The sequence below is a fragment of the Hetaerina americana genome, unplaced genomic scaffold (genome assembly GCF_022747635.1).
Source record: "Hetaerina americana unplaced genomic scaffold, ioHetAmer1.1.p SCAF_68, whole genome shotgun sequence".
Lineage (NCBI taxonomy): Eukaryota > Metazoa > Arthropoda > Insecta > Odonata > Calopterygidae > Hetaerina > Hetaerina americana.
This window is the reverse complement of record NW_027287294.1, coordinates 1,804,883-1,831,715: the sequence shown is the minus strand read 5'-3', so window position 1 is coordinate 1,831,715 and position 26,833 is coordinate 1,804,883. Positions and strand designations below refer to the sequence as shown.

Below are 26,833 nucleotides of genomic sequence, written 5' to 3'. Positions count from 1 at the left end.
CATACACCTGAAAGACGCCATTTTAAATATTGAGCGCTACGCTCTTCCATCTTAATTCTCTCTTTTATGACACACGAACGCATTTCTACCTTGGGTTTCGTCTTAAAATCAAGGGATTAGCCAAAACCATTTGATTCATCTCATTTTACTATATGCACGTTGTTTTTGCCTCATTTACTCTTCTCTTATCTGTAAGTACTCATAATTTTGTACTTCCACTAAATCTATGGCATTCTTCTTCAGGCATTTTGGTTCTGAGTTTAGTGTTAGGTAGTTCTTATTTGTCTTATTCCCTTCAGGAAATTGGAGGTCCTTATTATTGCTGCTTTTAAATGTATATAAATATATATATAAATAAATATATATATATATATATATATAGTGTGTGTGTGTATGTATATATGTATGTGCATATATGTATGTATGTATATATATAAATGTATGTATACATATGTATGCCTATATATATGTATATATACATGTGTATAGATATTTATAATATATATATATATGTTTATAAATTTATATGAGACTTTAAGGCCCTTTTCTATGGCACATCTAATATATTTATGACGTGAAGTACACCCTGAAATGAAATTGAGGAATCCACCCGCCTAACTCTTTACGTCCCCTGGGAACGACTCCCCCTCGTGTATAAGGCTCCAAGTTTCGAACGTGCCCACAGAGGAAACTCTTCAATTTCGAGCAAACCCTCTGGCTTTGCGGGGACGTCTTCGCTCTTTCTCGCCGGCGTGGGAAAAAAATGGCCCTTCCATCTCTGACTCCACTTAGGGAGGGAAACGGGTGAGATAAAAAGTTTCATATTATGGGCCAAAAAAATTCGATAAGGGTGGTAAAAAATGTGCACAAATATAATAATAAAAAATGCCCGAACTCTTCCTTTGGGGGTGTTTATTCAGAGTCTTGTGTTGTATCCCATTCCTTCATAACTTCCCCCTCACGTATAATCCAACCCTTTTTCACCGTTTCTTACCTCTGCTTCACCCTTTCAGGAGCTGTCCGCCGGCCCTAGCGACTGCCGTCGCCCGATCCGTCCTTGCTGAACTCCGGAACGTGATCAAAGACTACCATGAGCTGCGGTCGCAGGACGAGGAGAAAGGTAGGGCTATCTAGACGACTTGGAAGTTCTTAAGGGAGGAGAAATATGTACTTATGTTCCAGCATACCCACAGCCTTATGCTTATTTTAGTAACCTCGTTTCACTTAGACGCAATGTCCTCGGTAAGAATTCGACATCAATGTGGTCCCTATCTCTTTCTTGCGAAGCTTAGGATGATAAATTCTTTTACTTCTGCCGGCATAAAGAGGCTTTCACAAGGAGGAGGGAGTTGATGACAGGGACTCTGAGTAAGCGTGTTAAGAAAAGACTCGTAAAAACTTTGATATGGAGCGTAGCTATGTACGGAGCGGAAACGTGGTCATTGAAGCAGGAGGATAGACGTAGATTGGAGGCTTTTGAAATGTGGGTGTGGAGAAGAATGGAGAAGGTGAAATGGACAGAGAAGAAAACAAATGAGGAAGTACTTGGTATGGTGGGCGAAGAGAGGGGTTTGTTGGGAGCAATCCTATGGAGGCAGGAAAAGTGGATGAAGGGGGTGTTGACCGGCAGTGGGATGTTGAAGACTGTGATAGAGGGTAGAATGTTGGGCAAAAGAGGAAAGGGAAGGAACAGGATAGGGATGTTGGACGGGATGAAGGGAGGAAGGAAGTACTCAGAGATGAAGAGGGACCTGATGTAGAGTAGGATGATTGATTTTGTGTTTTGTTAGGAGTAATAAAATATTTGTGTCGTGTTGGTAGTTGTGTCAGTCCAAAAACCTACCTTAACCGGTAGATTACTTAAAAAAAATATATATATATGTTTCTGTGTGTGCGTGTGTGTGTGTGTGTATATATATATATATATATATATATATATATATATATATACACACACACACGCACACACAGAAACATATGTGTGTATATATATGTACACACCCATATATTAATATATATTGTATGTATATATATATATACATTTATATATACATACATGTATATATACATGTATATATACATGTATATATATATATATATATATAAACACAGAAACACAAAGAAAGGACACTCACATGTGTAGTTTTGACGTTTCGACGGCTCGGCCTTCGCTTCTGATGACGATGGTCGAGCCGTCGAAACTTCAAACCTACGTATTTGTCTTTATCTTTCTTTGTGTTTCTATGCTTTAAAAATCGACGCCTGTGTTCATATATGCATCTCCTAAATAGGCGTAATAATGACATAAATAGGGTGCCTTAGACGTTTTAAATTCTTAAATTATGTTACACGCGTGTATTACAACTAAAAATTGAGAAACCTTAATTTTTGATGTTTGCGTGCGTGGTGTATAATCAGCCCCTACCGCACCCCTTCACGGGGGTCTGCAGGGTATCGTGCAGTTTTTTTTTATGTGCAGATATTTTCGTCCAAGGTAATGGTTTGAGGATACTTGCCCTGTCAAAAGTAACTATTAATATCCCTTCAACCGAATTTGACAAGTCTTTCCACGTAATCATGATTATGGCAGGTTTACGTGAAAATTATTATCGTTTGCTATCAAATTGAGTGAATGTATAATATATGTATCGATTGGAAAGTAGGCCAGCGTGTTAGTCAATTAATGGGTCTCTAAGGCCTTCTTAACCCATCATACTAATGTAGGATAGATCATGATAGTAAAATTAGAGGGATTAAGTGTAGAGCCAATATATTTAAGGTGTCATTTTTTCTACGAACGATAAGGGATGACATTATGACATTGGCCGACCGCGTTAGGGTCATGTTCGGGTAAAATATTTCGGGTGTGTGTTCACCGCCTGCCACACACCGTAGCGGTTGCTTACAGGGAACATAAATAATAATTATTAAAATATATAGGTCGCGGTAGCCCAGGCGTCGAGGTTTGGACTACAGACCGGAAGGCATGGGTTAGATTCCCTGGCATGCCCTTCTCGGCACCTGCCAGCTCCACCCAAGCGATGTGATTTTTCGGGTACCAGATCTTCCTGGGAAACCATAACCGGCACAGGGAAAGGAACTGGCCCCCCTACCATTATATGTGAATTTTCACACGCCATATAGTTCTTAGTACTGGGTGATCTCTACCATCACCTACCCCAAACCGACCTTCGGGTTGATTACTGTGCTTATGGTTTATTAATATATATATATATATATATATATATATATATACACACGTATATATCTTTCCCCACCTCTCCTGTGTTCGTTTTTTGTGTTCCTATCCCTTTTCCTTATATGTATTTCCATGTGAATGAATATTTATGTATCCAGACTCCCTCATAATAGTAAGTGGAATTAAAATTGAGTTTATTTTGTCCCGTTTCCACGTCATGTGGACAGAAAATGTTTATGTGTGTGTGTGTATATATATATATATATATATATATATATATATATATATATATATATATATAAATGTATGTATATAAAGATACATATATATATAAATTGGACAGCAACAAACAATATAGAAGCACATAAAAAGATCACTCACACGTAATTTCTTGATCTTTTCGGTGGAATTCTGCTCCGTCTTCATCGAAAGATAGAGAGGTGATTTCTCTATCTTCCGATGAAGACGGGAGCAGAATTTCGTCAAAATGATCAAGAAATAACGTGTGAGTGATCTTTTTATGTGTTTCTATATTATTTGTTGTTGTACAATTTATTATTTGGCACTTCCGTGTTACGTCGACGAAATCATCCATACATATATATATATGTATATATATATATTTTTTCTATATTTATATATACACACACACACACACATAAACATTTTCTGTCCTCATGACGTGTAAATGGGACAAAATAAACTCAATTTTAATTCCACTTACTATTATGAGGGAGTCTGGATGCCTTTGCTGTAAATGTGGTATTCTAAGTCATCCAAAATACGTCAAAGTACTTAATAATGTTTGTAACCCTGGTCAGAGTCAAAGGTGCTTCGGCAAATGCCTTCGGTGTCCGAATATAGATGGGTTAGTCTGGTTGATAAATAAATTTCATGCCGACGAGCGGGTCACGCGATTAAGTGTCCACCATATTGGGGCTGCACGGACTTCGATAGATCGTCTCATGGGAAACCTAATGGCTCGCGCTCGCTTGGAAAGACCTCAGAAACACATGGGTGACCTAAGAAAAGAAAACAATTTAATTGCAATTTAAGTGCAAAAATAGGGCCCAGTGTAATATAATGAATATTTTACAGAAATTTATTAGACTTAGAACCAGTTAAAAAGCAGTTATTTATTCCAAACCTCAACAAGAGTCTTACATCTACAACACGACCAGGGTTTTTATGATGTAGTGTTACCCGTAGGGCCGAGTCTTAAAAGTCTGGTCGTGAGATTTGGGTGAATTTTTTGAAATATTATAATAAATAACACTTTATGATTAAAGTATTCGGCATTATTATTCTGCGACGAGCTTCACGTGTTAAATGGAAATTATATAAATCAGAAAACGAATATTCTTCAGTATTTTTGAGAAAAAAATAATTAACACAATGGTTGCTTTAAAAATATATACCGACAGGGCCGTGTCTCCCATCTTTTTACCTGTCTATTGTTGGGAAGCTTAATAAACTTTTGGAAGTAATATGTCGTGAATAATATACATATGTATTTCGAATCCTTTAATTACTTTAACGTAGATAGTATATTGTCTCCCAGCTTTGTGAGTTAAAGTAACTGCCAGAAGCCCTTTAACTTTCGGAAAGGCGACACTTTCGAAATAATCTACATCTACACACTACCCTGTAAGCCGTCGCATAGGAAATGTGGCAGGGGGTGTTAGGTCACCAGCCGTTCTACTTCTAATAAATAATTATAAATGTTTTTTTCCTCCGAGTTTTTCGTGCCAACGGGTTTCTATGACAAATTAGGTTCCCAGATGCATGGTACGCAGTTTTTACGCTGGAAAAAATACCGTCAGTTTTAATTTTCAATACGTTTTTTGTCAATTATGTTTTTTGGCGAAAAAATCTTTCACCCAATCAATGTGCATAGTTCAAAATGCTGATACTTTTCTCGCTGTGAGATCAACATTGTATTTTTAATCGTAACTTCGCTATAGAAGGCGATATATTATTTGTCCCTCAGAGAAATAAGTGACGCCTATTTAAATTTTTTATTTTTAAAAAAATCTAGCCGAAAATATCGTGTTTGCCGCGAGGAAAAGTTTGCGAATATTGTGTGGCCATCGCGATAGTATGTCGTTTTTATGGTGAATGTTTCCCGGAATCTCTCTCTCTCTCTCTGGAATTCCACTGCATCATTTAGATGCGTGATGTTTGAATGTCCGGCGGTTGGTGCTGTCCGTCGTAGGGTACTCTTTTTTTTTTAAATGCGCTATTTTTCATCGGCGTCATTTTAAAATGTCATCTTTCCAGATGTAATGGCCGGATGAACCTTCAATTATTCGTAGGCATTAATTTAGTCGCATTCAGCGCCCTGCGTGCGAGTTTTAATTTTTATTTCGTGGTACGCGATCGCGCTTCAGTTGTTTCCACATTTTCCGGTTATGTTCATCCGTCAGCGACGTTCGTTCATGTTATCTCCATCTCAATTCACGATGACTCTTGAATAATTTGTGAATTTTGTGAGTCGAAATGAGAATATTCCTAAATGTCGATATCCAAGATAAATATTTTCAGGTAATTTTAAATCGATTTATTCGCATTCAATTTAAATTCAATGTTTTTTATCCGCATTAACATTTCTGCGTTACCTAGGTGACGGTGCATAGCTGCTGCGTCGGGGGTGTATCCTATTTTTTATTATGTGCTGCCCCCTCCCCCCGTTTTCCGTTAAAAAGATTTATTTTGTAGTTCTGCCTTCTTGATCTTTCTTCACGACGTAGATCTCAAGTCTCACGTTGAACGAAAAAATCCGGACGTCTTGCAACGCACGTGTCTTTCCGCGTACTGTTTTAGCGATTTTTTTGTATTGGGATTTCCCGCTCTTTATAATTTCCTAAATGTTTTTCTTTTTTAAGATCGTAGAGAAAGGGTCTCATCTTTACTGTAATTGGACGAAGGCGATACGATCAGGAAGATTTAGATGTATGAATTGACCCATGACATAAGTACAAGAATTTCGCGTTTATCTATGAGTGAATTTATAGAGAATGATTTTCGCCCATAATTACGTTGATAGTCTAAACAAAAACTAGATATCAATAATATTTAGTTGCGGGAACGTCGGTTTTTCCAAAGAATCACTTTTCCCGACGACGTTGGTATGTGGGAAACATTAAGTACGAGTTGTTAACTTTCCGCAAATAAAATATTATGTCAACTTTTTCGAGTTTTCTTCGCTATTTCAAATATTTTACGTGTTAAGCGTTAAAAAATAGCCAAGCAAAACTTAACGTTTGATGTATTAGGCCTGGTGTAAAATCACCCACTTCCATACCCCGTCGCAATGCCTTTTAGGATACCATGTGGAAGTAATTCTTATTGTATTTAATCTACCATTTAAGTTGAGTTATGGGCTGATTTTTGCTATATTCCCTTGACTCTCTTGACAAAAAAATAACTCTGAATCCAACTCTACTCTAAGCTCCTTTTTCATCTCCGTTTACTTCCTTCCTCCCTTAATTCCTTCCAACATGCTTATCCTAATCCTGTCCCTTCTTCGCTTGCCTTTTAAAAAAATGTTCCAAAATCACTAATTATGGAACTGGCGATCAAACAACTCCAAAATCAATGTTGTCGCAAAAATGTTTTGAGCGCCTAACAATCCTTCTTTTGATCTTCCGTGAAGAAAACAAATTTTAATAAATTTACCAGTACTATTCAATTGTTTCTGGCTTAACTTTATGGAAGTTCGTGGTCATAAAATGAAGAGCCCAATGTATATTTCCACTTTTCTCTATTTTCGTAGTGCTAGGTTCAACGCTTAGGCATCGTCATCAGGCAGAAATTAATCACGTCGCAGTCCATTTGTATACCATTCATGTAGGAAGAGGAGGAGGGGGGGATAGACGGGGGGGGGAAGTAGGGTGCGATCGGCGTTGATGGGAAGGGGGAGAGGGGTGTTAAGCGTCAGGAAAGGTGATTGCTGGGATCACAGTGGGGGTAGGTAGGTCATTCCGTGAAGGAAAGGGGTACTTCCAAGGTTGGGGAGAGGTATTCAAACAATAAATCGTTAACTAAATGACCCATTTTTAAATTCTTCCTGATTTCCAACTCTTCCCACTTGTCCATCCTCATCCCTTTTTCCTTTTGGTGTATGAGTTCCGGGTTTAAATCACTCCCATGATTTTCTTCCCATAGATGCTTGGCGAAGTGAGATTGCTTGAAGTCGCAATTTCTAAAACAGCGTTTATGTTCCTCCGCCCGTATTTTTAATGATCTCCTCGTTTGGCCTATGTATGTATATAGCACTAAAGTCCTTACAAGTTAACTTATGGACGCCACTTTTATTTTGCGTACATAATTTGTCTTTTGTAGCATTCAAGAATGAATGTAAGTTATTCGTATTGTAAAATGCTATTCGAAATTTTTCCCTAGGAGAGAGGTTGGTTGTCTTTTGTTTAAATCAAACCATAATGAGGGAGTTTACACCATTAGTGATCTATTTCCTCCACATTAGTGTGTTAAAGAACAGTGGAAATATGTATTGTGTTCTTCACTTAATGAATTTTACCAGTATTTTAATCCGTAACTATAAGTTCAGTCTGTTAGTGAATTGTGTAGTAGTCGTACCTTCTTTACTTCGGATTTGCGAAATGCACTTATTTGTTCGGATAGTGCTTTAGCCGTTCGATCCTTTTGATTTCGGCTTCAGCCCGTAGTTTTCACCGTATCACACTTTACCGTGCTTTTCACGGACCTCTCTAACCCTTTACCCTCCCGTCCATCCCTCCACCAGCCCCCGGATGTGGCGTGAATAGCCCTTTAATCAGTTCGCCAGTTCGAAATCCTCCCCTCAACTCTCGAGTTCACTCGACTCTCCGTCCCTCAGCTCTTTCGTTCCGCTCGCCGGCGGAACAAAAGTTTTGAGACCATCGCACAAGAGTCAAGTTGCTCTTCTGCCATGAGTTCATCTACATCTACACAATGCGTCGTGATGGGGTGTGGCGGGGGCTGTTACGGGAACGTACTTGCTGAAAAATTAGTCCTTGTATAAACTTGCATGAATGTTAGCTCAATGTATAAAATAATTCCTGCTCATTCAAAAATATATGGCCGTATTTATAAATGCGTCATACATTATTTTTAACCTTATCCAATTCTTCACACTCTCAAGCTACACTCAAAGCATATCATTAATTCAATTAAATTTTTAATAGGACAAACTTTTCTTGGATTATTTGGCTCGATTTTTTTAATTTTTGCGTATCGTACGGGTTAAAAAAAGGTACGATCTTGAATTTGTCTGTGAACGACCTCTGCCTTTTTCGTTTTATCCAGGTGATTCTACCATCTATAAATCCATCCAATCCACTCATCTACCATCTAAAAATGGGTGAAGGCTGTATTTATCGGTAGTGGGATGTTGAAGACTGTTATAGAGGGGAGAAGGTTAGGCAAATGACGAAAGGGCAGGAACAGGATAAGGAATTTTGGACGGGATGAAGGGAGGAAGGAAGTAATTAAGGACTCCTTCCCACGAACAAAACGGGATAGCAACTGCAGGGTTATAGATTGCAAAAATTTCACTTGTCGCCCTCACAGTTAAGGGTTTCCCACAGTCGAAATCATTTTAGTGTCTCTTTTTCTGAATGAATTGAGTGACTGGCAATTTTTAATGTCCTTAGGCAAAGTGTTCCAGAGTGTGCAGCCTGTTAAATGAATAGATTTGCTGAAAGTTACTGTGTCACATCGAGACATGAAATTCATATCATATCCCCTAGTGTACGCATTGTGCGATGCTGTTAATGAGGACAAGTTTATCAGATCAGTACTTAGTTAAATAATTTTTTATATACAAAGGAGAAGTTGTAATATACGCAGATTCCGCCTATCCTTAAGTTTTAGCCATTTAGGTTTACGATAACCTTAAGAGAGATCATCTCTCTTCTTGAGACCGCTGTTAAATGGCACACAGGCGTTTTGTAGACGTACACAAATGCGACGTCCTTCTAATTTATTCAAGAGATTTAACCTATAATTTAACCTTCGCTCCGCGATTTATTCCATTATTTAAATATATTAATTAGAGTTCATTGCCCTAATACGTTCTGTGACGAGCGTTAATTAATGTATTTTAAATAAGGCAGTGTGGGCAGTGATATTATTGGATTGGTGAACTTGAGTGAATTTTTGGAGTTGGTATTAATCACGTATATTTCCCTCTGCATCGGAAGGGCGAAGTTTTAAGGGTTGAGGGTAGTTGCGGTCGAGCGTCATTTGTCGACCCTCTCCCGGGACCCCACCGCGCTAACTCGACGTCACGAATGGGCTCCTGCGCTAACTTTCGCCGCCCCCGCAATTCCCTCGCCAATCCACGGCACCGCAAAGGGACCCTTTAAAGTGGGAGACGGAGATATATACACGTACGTCTGAGGTGAGAGAGAGAGAGACTTTGGTGGTGAGGCCGTCCTCTGCCCTTTAGACTCTCCCTTGCCCTTTCCGAGTCTAGCTGTGTTAACCAGAAACACAGTCTCGTAAATAAAAGTTCAATTACTTAACAGCTTTGCTTTCGCAATCGATTACATTCAACTTTTGCAACATATCTTATCCCTGATAATTGAAAGTGAAGTATGGACCACCATATTATCGAATTCGCTGTTTTTACTGCAAATTACCAGAATTTAATTTATGTGCTGTGTTGCGATGGGTCCAGAAAGTAGTATCCTCCGTTATGCTTTAAAATTTACACTGAAGTAGATGCAGAAAATTTATTATTGTCATCTCAAAAATACATCTCTAGTCAAGAAGTTCTCTCGGGTTTCCCACCGGGTCAGGTGGTAGTACACCGACGTTTCGAAGGCTGACTCTGCCATCGACTTCACCCTGAAGGTATAGGTGGCTATTGAATGGTTTTAGTGGGCTGAATTGAGTCCGGGATATTGAAAGGACTGTACCCTACTCGCATTGCTTCCCACGATCAATCTTTTGATGACTGCTTCTCTTATTTGGTGCGTGAAACCCTTCCTTAATTTGCAAGCACTGTAGAGGTGAGAACACGCGAGATGTCCCATACGATTATACTATACTCGTACCTGGGTGCTTCAGTCATTTTAAACTCCCGGACTCAACTCAGCCCATTGAAACCGTTCAATTGCCGCCGACGAATACCCTTCCACCCCCTTGTCCATTTCCTATTCATCGCTTGTCTCTCGTGTCACCATCAATCTCCCCACACTAATCGTCTCCGTTCTTCCCCCGGGAACGGCATTCTAGAGATGATGACCGTGCCGTCGAAACGTCAATCAAATATGAGAATTTCCTTTCTCTGTGTATAGATGTTTTAGTCAATGTTTATGCATATGTACTATATTTATACATATATATATTTATATATATGTATATATATATTTATATATATATATATATATTTATACATATCTGGGTCGCGGTAGTCCAGGGGTAGAGCATTGGACTGCTTACCAGAGGGGCCTGGGTTCGATTCCCGGGCTAGGTGCTCTGGGCACCTGCAGCTCCACCCAAGCTATGTGATTTTCGGGTACTACCTGGGAAACAATAATTGACACACGGAAATGAACAGGCCCCCCAACCCTGGTTTGTGAATTTCGCACGCCGTCGGGGTTAGTACCGGGTGAACTTTACCATCAAACCAAGTAATTACCATTACCCAGTAATCAACCCGACCTTCGGGTTGATTACTGGGCTTGTTTATGGTTATGTATATATATATATATATATATATATATATATATATATATATATATATATATATATATATATATATATATATATATATATAGAGTCAGTACTTCTCAATCATCCGATGAAGGCGGAGCAGAATTCCGTCGAAATGATCAAGAAATAACGCGTGAGTGATCTTTTAATGTGTTTCTATATTGTTTGTTGCTATTGTTTGTTTTCCAATTTATTTATATGTATATATTTTTATTTATTTATATATTTATAACCATAAACATAGTGATATATTTTGGTGGGTGATGATGGAGTTCGCCCCGTACTAAGCCCGATGGCTAGGATGATTTAGGAGGCTGAAAACCTATTAACGCTTGAATCTTATGCACTCGGTATATTATATACAACCGATGAACGGTGAACAGAAGCCATTCATCGAAAATTACGTGATATCCTATCCTTTTGGCTTCTTTTACTAGTGGATCTATTCTTGCCACTCCCTCCCGTTCAAGTAAGACTTCTCCGGAGACTTTTCGATCGAATCCACCGAAATACCCGGGACTTCTCCGTCCACTCGGCGGGGCGGTCCCGAAGCGAGGGAGAGGGAAGGAGGGAGGGGGGGTGAAACTGGAACCTCTCCCTTTTCTTTTTCTCCTCCCTCTCCCAGAGATCTCCCCTTCGCGTTCTCCCGACACATCAAAAACGATCACCGGCTGCGTCGGGGAGGACGGGGCGGAAAAAATATCGGGCTGACGTGGGATGGAGGGAGAATGTCGCATTCCGCCGTCCCAAGTGGTTTCGAGTGGGTGGTTCGGGGAGAGAGGGGGGCGTGGCACGGTTGTCGGGTTTTTCCCCCTTAAAGGGAACCGCGAAAGGGAAAATGGGGGGGAGGAGACTGATGTAAAGGGTACGTGAGGCGGGAGGGGACTGAGAGGGGAAAGGGGTTTTCCCTTGGCTCGAGTCAGAGAGGATGGAAAGGGTAAGAGAGTGAGTGGGGAGAGGGTTTGGAAGGAAACAATATTTGCCGGGGTAAGAATTGAGATCGAAAGGGGTTTCACTTTGCCTTCTTCTTGCACCCTCCCGGCCAACCCTCCCCCCATCGCCACCCCACGCATTTCTCTCATCTACTCCTGCCCGCATAAGAACCCTGGGCGTAATGGTAAGGAAAAAAAGGACATCGAGGAGGCAACACTTAAGGGAGATAAGGTTATTTATGCAAGCCTTTCGTCGCTCCTTCTTTCTTTATCTCGGGAGTCGTAAATTATTAATAATTGGTTTTAGCGTCTTGGATTAAAGTTCACCCAACTCTTTTCTCTCCATTTAATCTAAAAGGTAAACATATTTTCTTTCATCCACAAATTTCTTTTCTTAAAACCTTGGCTTAATTTTGAAAAATTGCGCTCTATCATCGAGGACTACGCTGCAATTGTAATATGTTACTCGATAATTTCTGGATTACTTAGAAATTAATTCGATATCTCTTTAAAAAAAATATTGCTGAGATATTCTTTTCTTTGAATAGGCTACCATTTATGGTAGCTATGGAATCAACGCAAGGTTATCATCCATTAATTTCTTATTCTCGCCCAAGACACTGCCTTTCTTCACATTCCAATGAACCCTTCTTTAATTCCGCGCACATTCTTCAACCCTTCATTTTCTTCTGTTCTATTCCTTCCCCTTCCTTGTTTGTCTTACATTCTCTTCTGTAAGCTTCAAAGTCCATTCCACATTCCATTTCCAATGAAAATCCTCTGAATCCATCTTTCTTGCCTCCTATTGATTTTTGCCAACAATCCTCTCTCCTCCTACACCACTTCCTCATTCGTTTTTTTCATCAACTTCACCTTCTCCGACCTTCTCCACACCCACATTTCAAAAGCTTCCAATTTACGGCTAACACCCTGTTTAAATTATCATGTTTCCGAGCCATAGAACAGCGGAGAATACCAGGCAGCAATTGGTATGTTTCTCATATTTGGAACCATTTTTACAGGGTGAATTCCAAAAGTAATGCAATTATTTTTTTAAGGTAATTTATTGAACAGATTTGCACAAACACTTAAAAGTTATTCCAAGTCCTTTGGCCTCTATGCATTTTTTCCAGCGACCCTGCCATGACCGGTACGCGCCCTAGAAGGCGTCTGCGGGGACCTCTCGCAAGGTCTTTGTCACGGTCGATTGGATCTCTTCTATGGGCAAGAGACGGGTACCTTTCAGGGCTGTCTTAATCCGAGGGAATAAAAAGAAGTCTGCTGGGGCGACGTCTGGACTATAGGTTGGGTGGGGCAGCAATGGCACCTGGCGTTTGGCCGGGAACTCACCGACTCGTAGACCATTGTGGCAAACACCTTGGGCACGAGCTTGGTACATACTTTCCTTTTCGCTAAATCTTCAACAAGAATGTGAAACAACAGAAGGCGACAGGTTCAGTTCATTGGCAACCATCTTGATACTCAATTGACGGTCAGAGTCCAACACACGAGCTACAATGTTGTCGGTTTTGCTGGTTGACGGTCGCCTACAGCGTGGTTTTTCGTGAACCTCTTCCCTCTGCCCTACTTAAAGGCCTCTAACCACCTCGAAACTTGGGAGTAGGACAGAGTAGAGCCCCCGCAAGCCTCACGAGTCATTTTGTTAGTCTCCTCAAAAGATTTTTACAGTTTAGCGCAAAACTTAGTAATTGCGTTACGTTACTCGATCGTCGATTCCATTTTTTTCGTGACACGGTCGGCGGGCAGAGGTTTACAATTACTGACGTCGAGCCGCTGCCACATAAGTTGGAGAGCACTGAGACTGGTTTAGCGGGAAAGCTGAACCTCTCCCCCGCACATACTCCAAGTGGTTCAATCCCACTTTGACTAATAAGACCGGCGCGGGAAATTCAATTGCATTACTGTTGGAACGCACCCTGTATATTATGGAGGGCAGGAGGAAACATCGAACGTCGAGGTATACAAGGTTAGAGGGTAGTCTGAACCATTTCCGTCGTTATAAATAGATGAGGCGTCTTTTTTCTTCGGGTGCGTTATCAGGCTTACTGGTGTACATAGCTGCGATTATTGCCTCGGCAATGTGACGTGATGAATAAAAAAAACTTGATTTCTAACTGACCAAAATGGCCGTTTTAGCAGTAAACTGGTTGAAAACAAAATCCGGGTGCCAACAACTGGTTTCAATGAATGACAATGTTAGTGGTATCAACTGACGTCTTGTGCGTGTGACCGGCTGCACCAGGAGATTTGGCAATGTGACTAGTTACACTTTGAAGGTTTGTAAGAATACCTATATGCATTTCTAAGCGGCGGATACCATTTCTACTCTCTGCCATTGCGAGATATACTACATGTTGCAGTACTTACATTATTAAAATATGGTAAACTGTTTCATAAATTTATTTACAAGTCCTCATATAACCATTTGTATACGTCGCATAACCCTTTGGAAAAATAAAAAAATTATAAGTGTTTTCTGATGACGAGTATTGTATTTATTAAGCCTTTTATCCTAATACACGTAATAAAATTCTTTTTAAGCCGTTTACTGGTATCTGTCATCCAGATTTGAGAAACGAGTCTCAGATGTTTATTATCGCATTGAATCGTAAATGGCTCACGATCTAAAAAATAATTTCAACGCGGTGATATCCTCCCCAATTAGCTTTTTTTTGTTTAGAAAAAAACACGGCGAACGCTCCGCGGGGGGATTGAACGAAAACCTCGGCTGTTGCGCCAACTACGTACGTAGGACGAAAACAAAGAGAACGTTCCCCCCGCTCCAAATTTCGTGATAAATGAAAATCTTCCCATCCTCGTCTTGTGGTGACGGATTCACGCCGACGAGACCGTATTATTACGTATTTTTTGGTCCGTGCGCATCGTTAAACTCGACTGCCTTGCCACTCGGGAGCGCCCTGATGCGTCCTCACGGCGTAATATTTTCGTGTTCGCGTGTTGATGCGCTTTTTTTTTCTCCACCGTCGTCAGCTATTTTTTTTTCTTTTTGCTCTATCTTTCGTCGCGGAGGGCGATGCTCGTGCCGGTTGCCATGGATACGCCTCGCCGAGAGATGATGCGGTGCATTGTTGTGTGCGAGGGAGGGAGACCGCGCGTCCTGTATGCGCCTCCATAATTATGATCTACCTCACCGTTGGTGGATTTATTTTCCGAAACTTGAGCTTTGCACACGCATTTCCAGAGCATGACGATCGCATTTTTTGCCAACTGACTTTAGGAAGACGCGAGCAATGCGCAAGGATTCCATACGTCTGCTATCTTTACAGCGAATAGAAAAGATCTTACTATTTAAAATAATTATTAATTGTTGGTTTTAAGTTTAAGATCATACGGAGAGAACTCTTACGTTCGGCAAATAAGAGAAACTAGATGAATTGGATACACCTAGAAGACATGATAACCTATTATTTTATATATATACTTGAGAATGGACAAAATAAGCTCGACAGAGAGGAAAACCGAAGCTGATATTTTAAATTAGTTGGATTAAAAGTGGTATTTACTGATATAAATCCGAGAAAGGCACACCTAGCAGATAGAGATCTTTTTGAAAGGTAGTGGGATATATTAACAGCAGCCATAGAAGGGAGAATTTCTCGTATGTAAGCGGATTAGAGGAAGAAAGAAAGATAAAGAAAATAGTAAGAGACCCTACACGCGCTACGTTGATTTCCTTGAAAATATGGACCTAGGCTTGATGTTTACATTTAATATTAAATCCACGGTGAGGATCCGCGATAAAACACTCACAACAAAATAAAGGATTGGGGCTTTATTTTTTAGAATATATTTTGGTGGTACAACAAGGGAATTGTAAGGATGACGGGCGTTTGGCATAGGCAAGCGGGAAGGGGAAGTTTGTTCGGACTGGAGGGGAGAGTAGGCTCAGGTCGTAGCTTATCATATTAAGTCCGGGTGGTTGCAAAGCTATAAATAGCGTCGCACATGACTGCTTTATTGTATTAACTTGAAGCGGCGTGGTTATTTGGGTGGGGAAGGAAGGAAAGATATGTGGATTAAAAATTAATTCTTTATATGTATGCATATTTACACACGCATTCATACATTTGCGTCCGTATGCGAGAAAAAAGAAATAAGTCTTCGTATGCCTACACAAACGTATACTAAATGGGTTCCTTCACCAAAGTACGCTTGGTGGAAATGTCCTAAAAGGAGCTTCATATTTGAAGAAGGAAAGCTTCACATTTATACACATTTCCATTTGTACAAACTCAAATGGTGAACATTTTTATTAATTTATTCAATTTTGTTCTCGCCTGTAATATAATTTCCGAAAAATTTGTCTTTAATTCAATATTCTTTGGCCATTTTATCGTAATACCTTCGTCTCTCCGACAAAATACAATCCAACGTCCCCCTTCACAATAAGTCCTGCTTCAACACCGCATTACTGCCTTCCTCCCTTCATCCCGTCCAACATCCCTGTTTTAATCCTACATTTTCCTCGCCTCCCCAACAGTCTCCCCTCTATTACAGTCTTCAACATCCCGTTGCCAATCAATATGGTTTTCATCCATTTTTTATGTCTCCGCGAAAGTCTTGAAGAATTGCTTTTTTTGTTTCCAGCCTTAGGTTACTATGTTCAAAGAACCTAAGGCTGGAAGCGTGGAAGAAATTCGCAAGACTTCAGTGTGGAGCTTAGTGCGCTATGGTACCGATACTCGGAACATTGGAAAAAGTGGAACAGCCCTAGAAGACTAGAAGAATAGAAGCCCTAGAAACATGACGCTGGAGGAGAATGCTAAAGATAAAATGGACAGACAAAGAAAGCAACGAGGAAGTATATAGGAGAGCAGAAAAGGATAGGACTAATGGGGAACTCTTAGGCGAAGAAGAAATAGATGGATTGGACATTGAGTCCCACACTACTTAGGTAGATCAGACCACAAAGATAAAATAATGGAGATAGATTCCAGCACAGATAGGTACAAATACTCATTCTTTCCCCGAACAATCAGAAATCATAATAGTAAGAAACCTAAGTCACTTTAGAAATATTAAAAACATTGAATTTACAAGTCGGAGCAAAGTTAAACACTGCAAGGCTGCTAGGTATACTTTCAGGTGCATGTGTGTGTTAGTTGGTAGTTTGATTGTTTGCATGTGTGTGGGGTGTAAGTGTTCACGCATGAATGTATGCCATGTTTTTTTTGTGGATGTATGAATTTGTGGTTCTTGCATGCGGTTTTTTTTTCTTTCTTAATTACGGGTGGTGTCCGAACATCCTCCGCCACACACCCTTGCGGCGACTTGCGGGGTTTTAAGTAGATATGGATGTAGACACAGATTGAGGCACAATGAATTGATTAGGAATATAATAGGAGGAAAAATAGAAGGGAAGCTTCCACGTGGAAGACCAAAAGAAATCTACATCTACATCAATACCCTGCGAGCCACCAAAAAGGTGTGTGGCAGGGGGTGCAGCCCCCCAGGAGGAAAGGGTAAGGGATGAGGGGGTTAGAGTTTTTCCAATGGAAGGGGAAAGGTGGGGGGAACCTGCAAAAAAAAAATATATATATATATACTCGTATAACCATGCGCAGTCCCTACCTTGTAGGTTAATACTTATTATGTCGAGCCGACTAGTGGGGAATTTCGATTACAAGCATTCTGGTCTCTTATTGTTCTTGGAAAAAATTACCATTTAAACCTTTCAGTCTTGCAGTCTGTCTCTCTAATCTTATATTCGTGATCCCTCCGCCCGTAATACGTTGGGGTTCGTATTATATTCTTGATGTCATCGGAAAAGGACCCATCTTTGAATGTTTAATCTATATTGTAAACGCCGCTGTGTAAGGGAATTAAGCCTAAATTTTATAGCAAAGTAGTTACGCTACTGTGTTGGTCGTAACAATTTTTTACAAATCCAGCCCCCCTCCGCTGGACTCGATCTAATTCCGAAATCAAATTTATCTCTTGAGGATCCCATATACTGTCGGCGTACTCCAGGTGGGGTCTGACTAGGGCAAGAAAACATCGTTCCTTCACTTTTTCGTCACATTTACCTAGAACTCTTCTTAAAAGTTATAATTTTTTTATTACCACGATTGCATATTTCTCGTATGTGCTTTCCCCAGGACAAATCGTGAGTAATTGTTACACCCAAGTATTTAAAGGAATCTACCCTCGCGATTTCTGTCTGCTTCACTTTGTAACGAAACGTCGGGGGTGTTACTCTTTTCCCAAAAATGTATTACTACACATTTTTCAAATTTAATTCCAATTGCCATGCATCGCACCAGCTCTGAATTGCATTTAGGTGGTTAGCTAACGTGACTCTGTCTTCGCGACTTCAAAAGTCCCCATAAATCACCGCATCGTCAGCAAAAAGACGGAGCCTGCTATTAAGACAAGTACATATAGGACAAATTAAGAAGGACGTAAAACAGAGAAGGTATAAAGGATTGAGCGAATTGATAGTAAGCAGAGTAGAATGGAGGGCTGCGATGAACCAATCCTAGGATTGAAATACTGATGATTTTGGTGTAATTTCTCCCATTAATCCCCTATCCTCCCCCCACCGTACTTGCTCGTCTGTTATGCTTTCGGGCCACTTCACCTTTTCCATCCTTCTCCACACCCACATTTCAAAAGCCTTCAATCCATTTTCTAACGACCATGTTTCCGCGCCGTACATAACCACCCTCCATATTAAAGTTTTAGTGAGCCTTTTCTTAACACCCGTATTCTTGCGTCTCTATTGTCAATTCCTTCCTTCTAAACATGATATGAGATACATTTCAAAAGTAATGACAAAATGTTTGAGGTAAGAAAAACGTATGAGGATGTATATTGGCCAGTCGCTTGGAACGAAATTCAATGAGAATTATCATAATTTATGGTAATGATCGTATTTTTTTAAATATCCATTCCCTCACAGAAATTAATCATGTTTCAAAAAACTGTTTTGAAATTCAGCTCGCCGGTAAATTCACTTTTTCTTTTGTTTCATCAATCTTGCGGAGATATATAAATAACTCCTTTTATAGTCGTTGTCTCTGCGGCAGACGGATTTTCCACCGGATGAAGTGTCATTTACGCGTGTAGTGGCAAAGGGAGTAAACCTCTCGTAAGTCGCGTCTGACCTCTTTCTGGGTCTCCTTCTCGCTTAGGCAGCAGTGGGTACGCGACTTTAATGTTAACGGTCGCACGTACGGAGCGGAGAAAAAAATCGATAATTCCCTCTTTTTATGACCGAATAGCCGTCAGAGGGGAGCATTATCGCCTTGATAAATAGGGCATTTAGTATCAATATGAGGCTCCTCCCACGTGTGTTGGAATATCATTGACTGGCTAAGGTGTACCCGTGTGTGTTTCTGTGTCTGTGTTGGAGTATCATCTTCATCGTCCCAGAATTTCCTTACACCCAACCCGCTCTCGTCACCATGTTCCCCAGGTTGTCGTCACCAAGACGATCGGTCCACTTTGCAAGGACTCACCCTTCGAGATTGATCGCGCTCATTACTAGCGCCACCCGTGCCACCGTTGCAACGTCATAACTTATACCTCGTGCATAAGATATTTGAAATTAGTATTTAAAATCTTTAGTAATTTAAGTGTTAAAATTTTGTGCTAAAAATTCATGTATCGGCTCCTGTACCTGTTCTTCATTATTCTCTTCCACTCTATGATATATGGTTAATATAGTTATGTATCGGGGAATGATTCAGGAAAATAAATATCTATATATTTCAAATATTGCTACAAATCCTCAAAATTCTTCAAAGTACATCCCTTTAGCGTCGACGCAGTTTTGCCAGGGCGGCTTTTCCACGACTCGGAAGGCTCCCTGGTAGGCGGATTCCGGAAGTTCCTTAAGGGTACGCGTTCAAGCTTCTTCGATGGCACGAAGGGTGTCATGGTGGTGTCCTTTCATCAAGGATTCAACATTTGGAAATAGGAAATAGTCTGCAGATGCCAAGTCGGGACTATGAGGGGTTTGGGGAATCGTTGCGATGACGTTACTGAAGGTCTTCGCAAGCAGACACTCGACTTTGCCACTCTTTTGGTCGTCCTTTAAGACCTTCGGGATGAGTTAAGCGCGGATCTTTCGCATCGCCAAATTTTCAGCGATAAAGGTGTGTATCTTATCAATGTGAATACGATTTGCGATCATGCGCACCCAAAATCGACGCTCTAAATTCAGCACTTCACGCACACGCCTTGAGAAAATTGTTACCGAAACGTTTTATACAATAATGAGTAGTTTCACAGTATTAGAAGGTTACCTTGACCTGTGCACTATCGATTGTTATAGTACACAGTACAAGATAGGAGATCTGTAAAAATAAGCGATTATATTGACCGTCTAGTATGAGGGACTTTCAAGATTTTATGGAGAATCCACTGATAGAGTATTCCGTTAGATATATTTGTTTTCTCTAGGTTAATTCATGTACAACTTATGCATCTCGTATTGCTCTTGTAATAGATACATTCGTGGAGGGGGTGCATTGGCGAAAGAGGGTTTTTTTTTAGGAGGAGAGAATTGATGACCAGCATACTGAGCAGAGATGTGAAGAAAAGATTACTAAATGCTTTTTTTTTCAAAATGAAACAGTGCTTTTCTCACGGATGTTTGGGACTTGGTCTTTTGGAGAAAGGAGGACGAGCATAGAGCGAATGTGATTTGAGATATGGTCGCAGTGGGGAAGAATAGAGGAGGGAATGAAGGGGTGAATGTTGGGCCGGGAAGAAACGCTCAAATTTGAAGCGTGAAAAGGGGTGAAGAGAGAAAGTTGCTGGAATGGGGAAATCTGAATAAGGCAAAAATATTGTTGAAAATATTATATTGAGGTAATGTTATGTTATGAAGGTTGTGATAGGAGGGAGAGCTTTGGTGAAGCGCCGTTGATGAATGCAAAGAATGGCTCTCTAAACAGAATGAAGACAGGCAGAAGTCAACGAAGAAATGAAGAATGAAATAGGAAGTTTTCCACGATAACTATAAATACTACACAGTCGCTAGGGACCATCCAAAATCTACTCTGAAAGTATGTAGAACAACTTGATTGATTTTTTTAATACACTAATAGTTATCCGTACTCGTCATACACCCTTGCGGATTCGTCCGGGTGTGTGTAGATGTAGAAGAGAATATAAGAAGTTTCGGGAAAAAATTTGGTCAAAAAGGTTATGAATGTGACGGAAACGGAATTATGTACTTGTGAGAATCAAATGAAAACCTTTAAATCCAAATATTTTTTGCCTCTATTGCTTCAAAAGATTCTCTCAGTAATATTATTTTCTTACGTGCTCTCCACAGTATGGAATTGAAACATTCCAACATTTTGAAAGTTCACGATTACTCTAGAAATACCAAGTCTTTAACTGCTACAAAGGTCAGTGTTGTCAGTACTTGGTGTTGCTGACCTGGTCAAGGGGAGTCTTCTCTTTGGAGAAGTAATGTTGTTTAGGTACTGCCTAGTTGACATGTGAACTTGTTAGAGTGACAGAGAGTTTAAATCTCTAACTTCTATTCCCGAATGAATTTCAATGTTTCTCCTCTTAACTACTCAACAAATAAATGAGAGCAAGCTGTTCTTCTGCGATGCATGTAGTAAATGCAGCTGCCATGTTTACACTATTGCAGCGCCATAGTGTCGCTTTCTGGCATCATGCTGCTAATTTTGGGTAACCCATCAAACCATGGCTATCACTATTGTCAACAATAGGATAGTTGAACGCCATTTTGAACTATTAGTGTTCTTGCAAGGATTTCACTTGATTCACCCTCGTTTGCAAGGATTGGACAGTAGTACGATAGAATTGGTGTAAAGAAGATAAGCTTCCTTCCTTTTAATATAGCCCTTGCTATTTTTTTTGTACTTTGCCAAGGCTGGAAGATTACGGCGTGAAGAGTGTATATATGCATGCTTTTACGTCTTTTCCATCCAAAGATGGGTCGAATATGTAACCCGCCAAAGTCTAACCTTTTTCTTAATTCCGACTCCCTTGAATATTTCGCTCGACATTCCTTTCTATTTGGCTTATGCCTGTTTTTTGTTTCATCTTGTTCTCATAGCTCCTTGGGTTTTTTTCTACAATGCTTACCGTGAACTAACATAAATCTAAAGCCGGGTTAAATCCATACATTTCATCAATTAATTGTGGAAACCGATGAAACTAGAATATGAAGATTTGTGCTTCGTTTCAACTTTGCATATCCCTATTTATCTTTTATTTCTCCATGTGTTCTTTGGCATCCGTCTTCAGTAACAGATTTAGAATGATTCTGGTAAGAAAAACTACATTTCCTCAATGATATTATATTAATAATCATATATACAATGATTCAATAATATTGTTTTCTTATAATTCAGTTTTTATCTAAAACTACCTTAAAATATGTCTATTCCCCTCGTATTTTGATTGTAATCTCTCTGTTAATTTATATTTAAGTGAATGGTAATACCTCTAGAATATATATTCAAAGATTTCATTTTTTTATATTTTTGTTAAAAAAATCAACAAGCTCTTTGTTTCGTCGTCGTCGTGATTTGTGACCAAGGTAACGGAAGTTAAAAAAAAAGGTTTCCAATGAGAAATCTCAATTCCATTTTTCAGTTTTTTTTTTGGAAAATTATTCTTGATCTCTTGAAAGTTCTCGAAGATTTCAACCTAGTGACGTCATGGCTGTCCAAAAGTTTTCCCCTCGTAAATCTGTATATGGGACAGTGCGACATATCCTTTATGTCGAGTCTTGTAAAAAAGAAGAGTAAAATGCGAAAACTCCGTGCGTGTGTGTGTGTGTTTGTGGTTTTATTTCGTACGCTCTTTTGAGCAATTCTAATTAAGTTTTCATTTCATCCTGCGCATTGCATTGAACGTCCATTGTCCTTGCAAAGTAACTACGTTGCATTACTCATCCCTCGTATGTCTTGTCGTTCGAAAAAATACGAAGACTTGCGGAGTTTTCGTTAGTTTAATTAAATCCGACTCATGGTGCGACGTGCTAATTAATTCCGATCCCACTAATTAGGAAATTCCTTCGCATATTCTCATAAGTAATTAATATACGTGCGTCATAGGTGAAACATTATCACCCATTTATTCCTAACTGCAGTCGTAATTTAAATACGCTATGAGAGTAATTAGAACTCTTTTAATTAGAGTATTATTACGAGTCTACAATTTTTCTTAGTTTTAAGGATTGTTTAAATAAAGGGTTCCTTATCCATCCCTTTTCTTGGCGTGTTCATAGTTCCTCCGTGTATTCAATTGTTCCCGACTCAATTTTGTGGTACTTCATGTTCATTAAATGAAGAACACAATGGAAATATACCTTGTGTTAGTGAAATTAAGAATACAAAGTAACTTTCCACTGTCCTTTATTAGCGTACAACCGGTTTCAACGCTCAAGCGTAATCATCAGGCACAAAAAAAACTTGAGCGTTGAAACCGGTTGTACGCAAATAAAGGACAGTGGAAAGTTACTTTGTATTCTTAATTTCATTAAAATGAATTTCCACTAGGCTGAGCCAAGAACAATTGCATATACCTTGTGTTCTTCATTTAATGTTCCTCCATGTCTTCGAGAGTGGATATTTTCCCCCCTGCATTAGTCGTTTCGAGCATTAATAGTTTTCCCTTCTGCCCAGAGATTTAAGATGCCAATTTTCCCGCGAACCGTGAGGGATGAGGATATCTGTAGGCGACCGAACTGGAAGGAATAAAATGTATTTTTTTTTCATTCTACCTAGCATAACATCTCGTTTTCATTTTTCTAATTCTAGTTCATTACCATCTTAGTTCATAGCAGCTCGTCTCTTATGCGTAGAGTTGCATTTCACTCTTAAATACTATAGTGTATGATCCTGTAGTTAAGATTATTTAAATTTCTATTATCGTCAATCTACCGGCTAATGTAGGTTTTTGATTGACCAAAGCTACCAAACGGTTGAGCGAAAATTTCCTTGTCCCTCTTAACAAAACATAACCTTACATCCAACCTTACGTCAAACTCCTTTTCAATTCTGCCCTTATTCCTTCAACCCTTCATTCCGTGCAACATCTCTACGACATGCTATATACTATTTAAATTATTTTACAGATTCATTTTAGCTAAAAATTTGGGATAACTTAATTTTTGATGTTGATCATAGGGAGCGCATATCAGGACAATATGCGGATCCGCTTTAAAGAAATTCGGCCTCATTAAACGGGTGGTGGGGAAATGTAATGAGAAAGTTAAAGAGGGGTATTCTTTTGCTCTAGTTAGACCTCATTTGGAATATTCCGCAAGTATTTGGGATCCTTGGGAGATAAATTGGCAATTGGAATTAGGTAAAGTCCAGAGAAAATCCGCTCGATTCGGGAAAAATTGTTATGATAAGAACACAAGTGAGACATATCTCTTAGGGGATTTAGGCAGGGAACCACTTGAAGTGCGGAGAGAACAAGCGAAGCTTAGACTTTTAGAAAGGTTCAGAACAAACGAGTTTAACTATGGCACTGAAGTAATTATAATGGCCCCACACTACACTATAAGTAGATCAGACCACAAAGGTAAAATAAGGGAGATAGATACAAGTAGAGATGGATACAAATACTCATTCTTTCCCCGAAAAATCAGGAATCGTATTTATAATAGTATCGTATAATAGTAAAAAAACCAAGGTCACTTAAGAAATATTTAAAATATTTAATTTACAAGTCGGAACAAAATTAAACACTGAAAATGTGTGTATAGTTGGTAGTTTATGCGTTTGCATGTGTGTGGGGTGTAAGGGTTTTTTTGCATGAATGCATACCATGTTTTGTTTGTGGATTGTTTACATTTGTAGCTTTTGAATGCGATTTTGTTTTTTTAATTACGGGTGGTGCTCTAACACCCCCCGCCACACACCTTTGCGGCGGCTTGCGGGGTATTGAGTAGATGTAGATGTAAAATATAATTTATCTGACATGCAAAAACACTCGATTTTTTTACGATTGTCTGTGTCGTCTGAGCGGAAAGAACCGGTGCTTGAATCCGTCTAAGACGGCGTCTATATCTTTCTCGCAATCCTCAAGATGATAAATGTGAAAACATTAAAAGAGCTCTCGAGGAGTTTTAAATAGCAGGGAGAAACAGTTGACCAAATTTGGAGCGGAATGCAAGTACGGGTACGTGAAATCACAGCCAATTGCGTGTGACATTTTTAGAGCTACTTTGTCTCCAATCATGAAAAAAAACAGTGGAGGATTCCAACAATGGACGTTACTTTAGATTTTATTTCCCTTGGATGAGGGAATAGTGTAAGCTTATTGTCACCGTGGTCCTTGTAAGATGTGATGATACAGGGTCTCACCCAAAAGTGGTAGGACTGATTTTCTCTGGCGCGAACGGAGGGGTCTGCCTGGCAGGGTAAGGCGGAGGGGGCTCTTAGCAACAGACCGACACCAACCTCAGTTGCCTGCGGACTGTCGTTGAGTGAGGACACCGTTTTTAGTGAAGCCAGTTTTTTGTCCGCGTCGAAAAACAAAATGAATCTGAATTTAGAGCAACGTTATTCCGTGAAGTTTTGTGCGAAAGTCGGGAAGACGCCAACTGAGACCCTCGATATGATCAAGCAGGCTTATGGGGACACTGCCTTAAGCCGTTCCACAGTATTTGAGTGGCACAAGTTGTTTAAAGAGGGTAGGGAGCTCGTTGAAGACGACCATCGCTCCGGACGGCCGTCGACGGCAAGAACCGACACAAATGTGGACAGAGTGAGGACACTGCAAAACACAGACCGACGCTTAACCAGTGAAGAAATTGCAGACCAGTTGGGTCTGTCTGCATCCGACGTCCAACCATTATTTCACAGGATTTGGCCATGCGCAAGGTGTGCGCCAAGATGGTGCCGAAAATTCTGCCATGGCGCGCTCGTCGTCAGACAGCTCCTGGCCAAATACGGCGTTGCCACGTTGCCGCACCCGCCCTATTCTCCCGATCTGGCACCACCGGACTTCTTCTTCTTCCCCCTGATGAAAAGACAGCTCAAGGGACGACGTTTTGACTCGATAAAGGCCGTTCAAGAGGCTTCGACGAGGGTCATCAACGGCATCCCCAAAGAAAATTTCCAGCGGGCGTACGGTGAATGGGAGCAACGTTATACTAAGTGTGTGTGGCAGCTCAAGGAGCATACTTTGAAGATTATTTAGTCGATGTAAGTTTCTCGTCAATAAAATTCTTGTAAAAAAATCAGTCCTACCACTTTTGGGTGCGACCCTGTAGGTATCCTTTTGCTTGATAATAGACGAACGGTTGCAATGCAGTTTTTAAGTAATTGATTTGGATTCGGTCTTCAAGATCTTAAATTTGAATATTGCCGTCTTGAAAACTTATATTTTAATTTATTAACTCCTTGTTCGTAGCAATTTATCCTAAGCATCTTTTCCGTTGCAAAGTAGTTTGAAATGGGTCTGCGGTGCATACAATGCTGCTGTTAAGGTAGTTGGAGAGTCCACGTGATCATTTGTACGGAAGAGATGATGTGAAGAAATTTAAGGGAACACCATTTGGTATCGGTTGGTTTTTGTAAGTTTAAGTGACTGATATGATTGATGGCTGTTTTGTTTAATAAATATTCAGTCACTCTGTGCAAGAAACCATTGTTTGAAGCTATGGCTTCTATATTTTCTATTATTTATGAATGAGTGGAATAATGTTTAGGAGACCGATGGATCATCGGGTGGCGTCCATATTGGAAAATTGATGGAAGGAGTCATTCAGAATAATATAATCAGCATTGGTAAATTTTCTGAAAATACCGAATGCATGTTTTTTGTTTAATTAATAAGGGTAGAACAGATGAATTTAAGATGTCCTCGGACGATAATAGGCCAAAAATACTGTCTACCGGCCGTGCTAGGACGGAAAACTATTTGGGATAAAAAGTATTGTGGTGTGCAATCATCCCCTGCAACACACCCTAGCGGTGGCTCGTAG

The 26,833-nt window shown here is 39.9% G+C and overlaps 1 protein-coding gene across 2 annotated transcripts in view; it reads left to right on the top strand.

Annotated features, from left to right (window-relative positions):
• LOC139696112 (uncharacterized) overlaps positions 1–26,833 on the top strand; it is a 1,156,921-nt gene that overhangs the window by 221,661 nt on the left and 908,427 nt on the right. For both annotated transcript variants that reach the window (XM_071594713.1, XM_071594712.1), the window contains exon 2: positions 1,014–1,120. In XM_071594713.1, the coding sequence (XP_071450814.1) occupies positions 1,014–1,120 (107 nt within the window). The remainder of the gene's footprint in view (positions 1–1,013; positions 1,121–26,833) is intronic.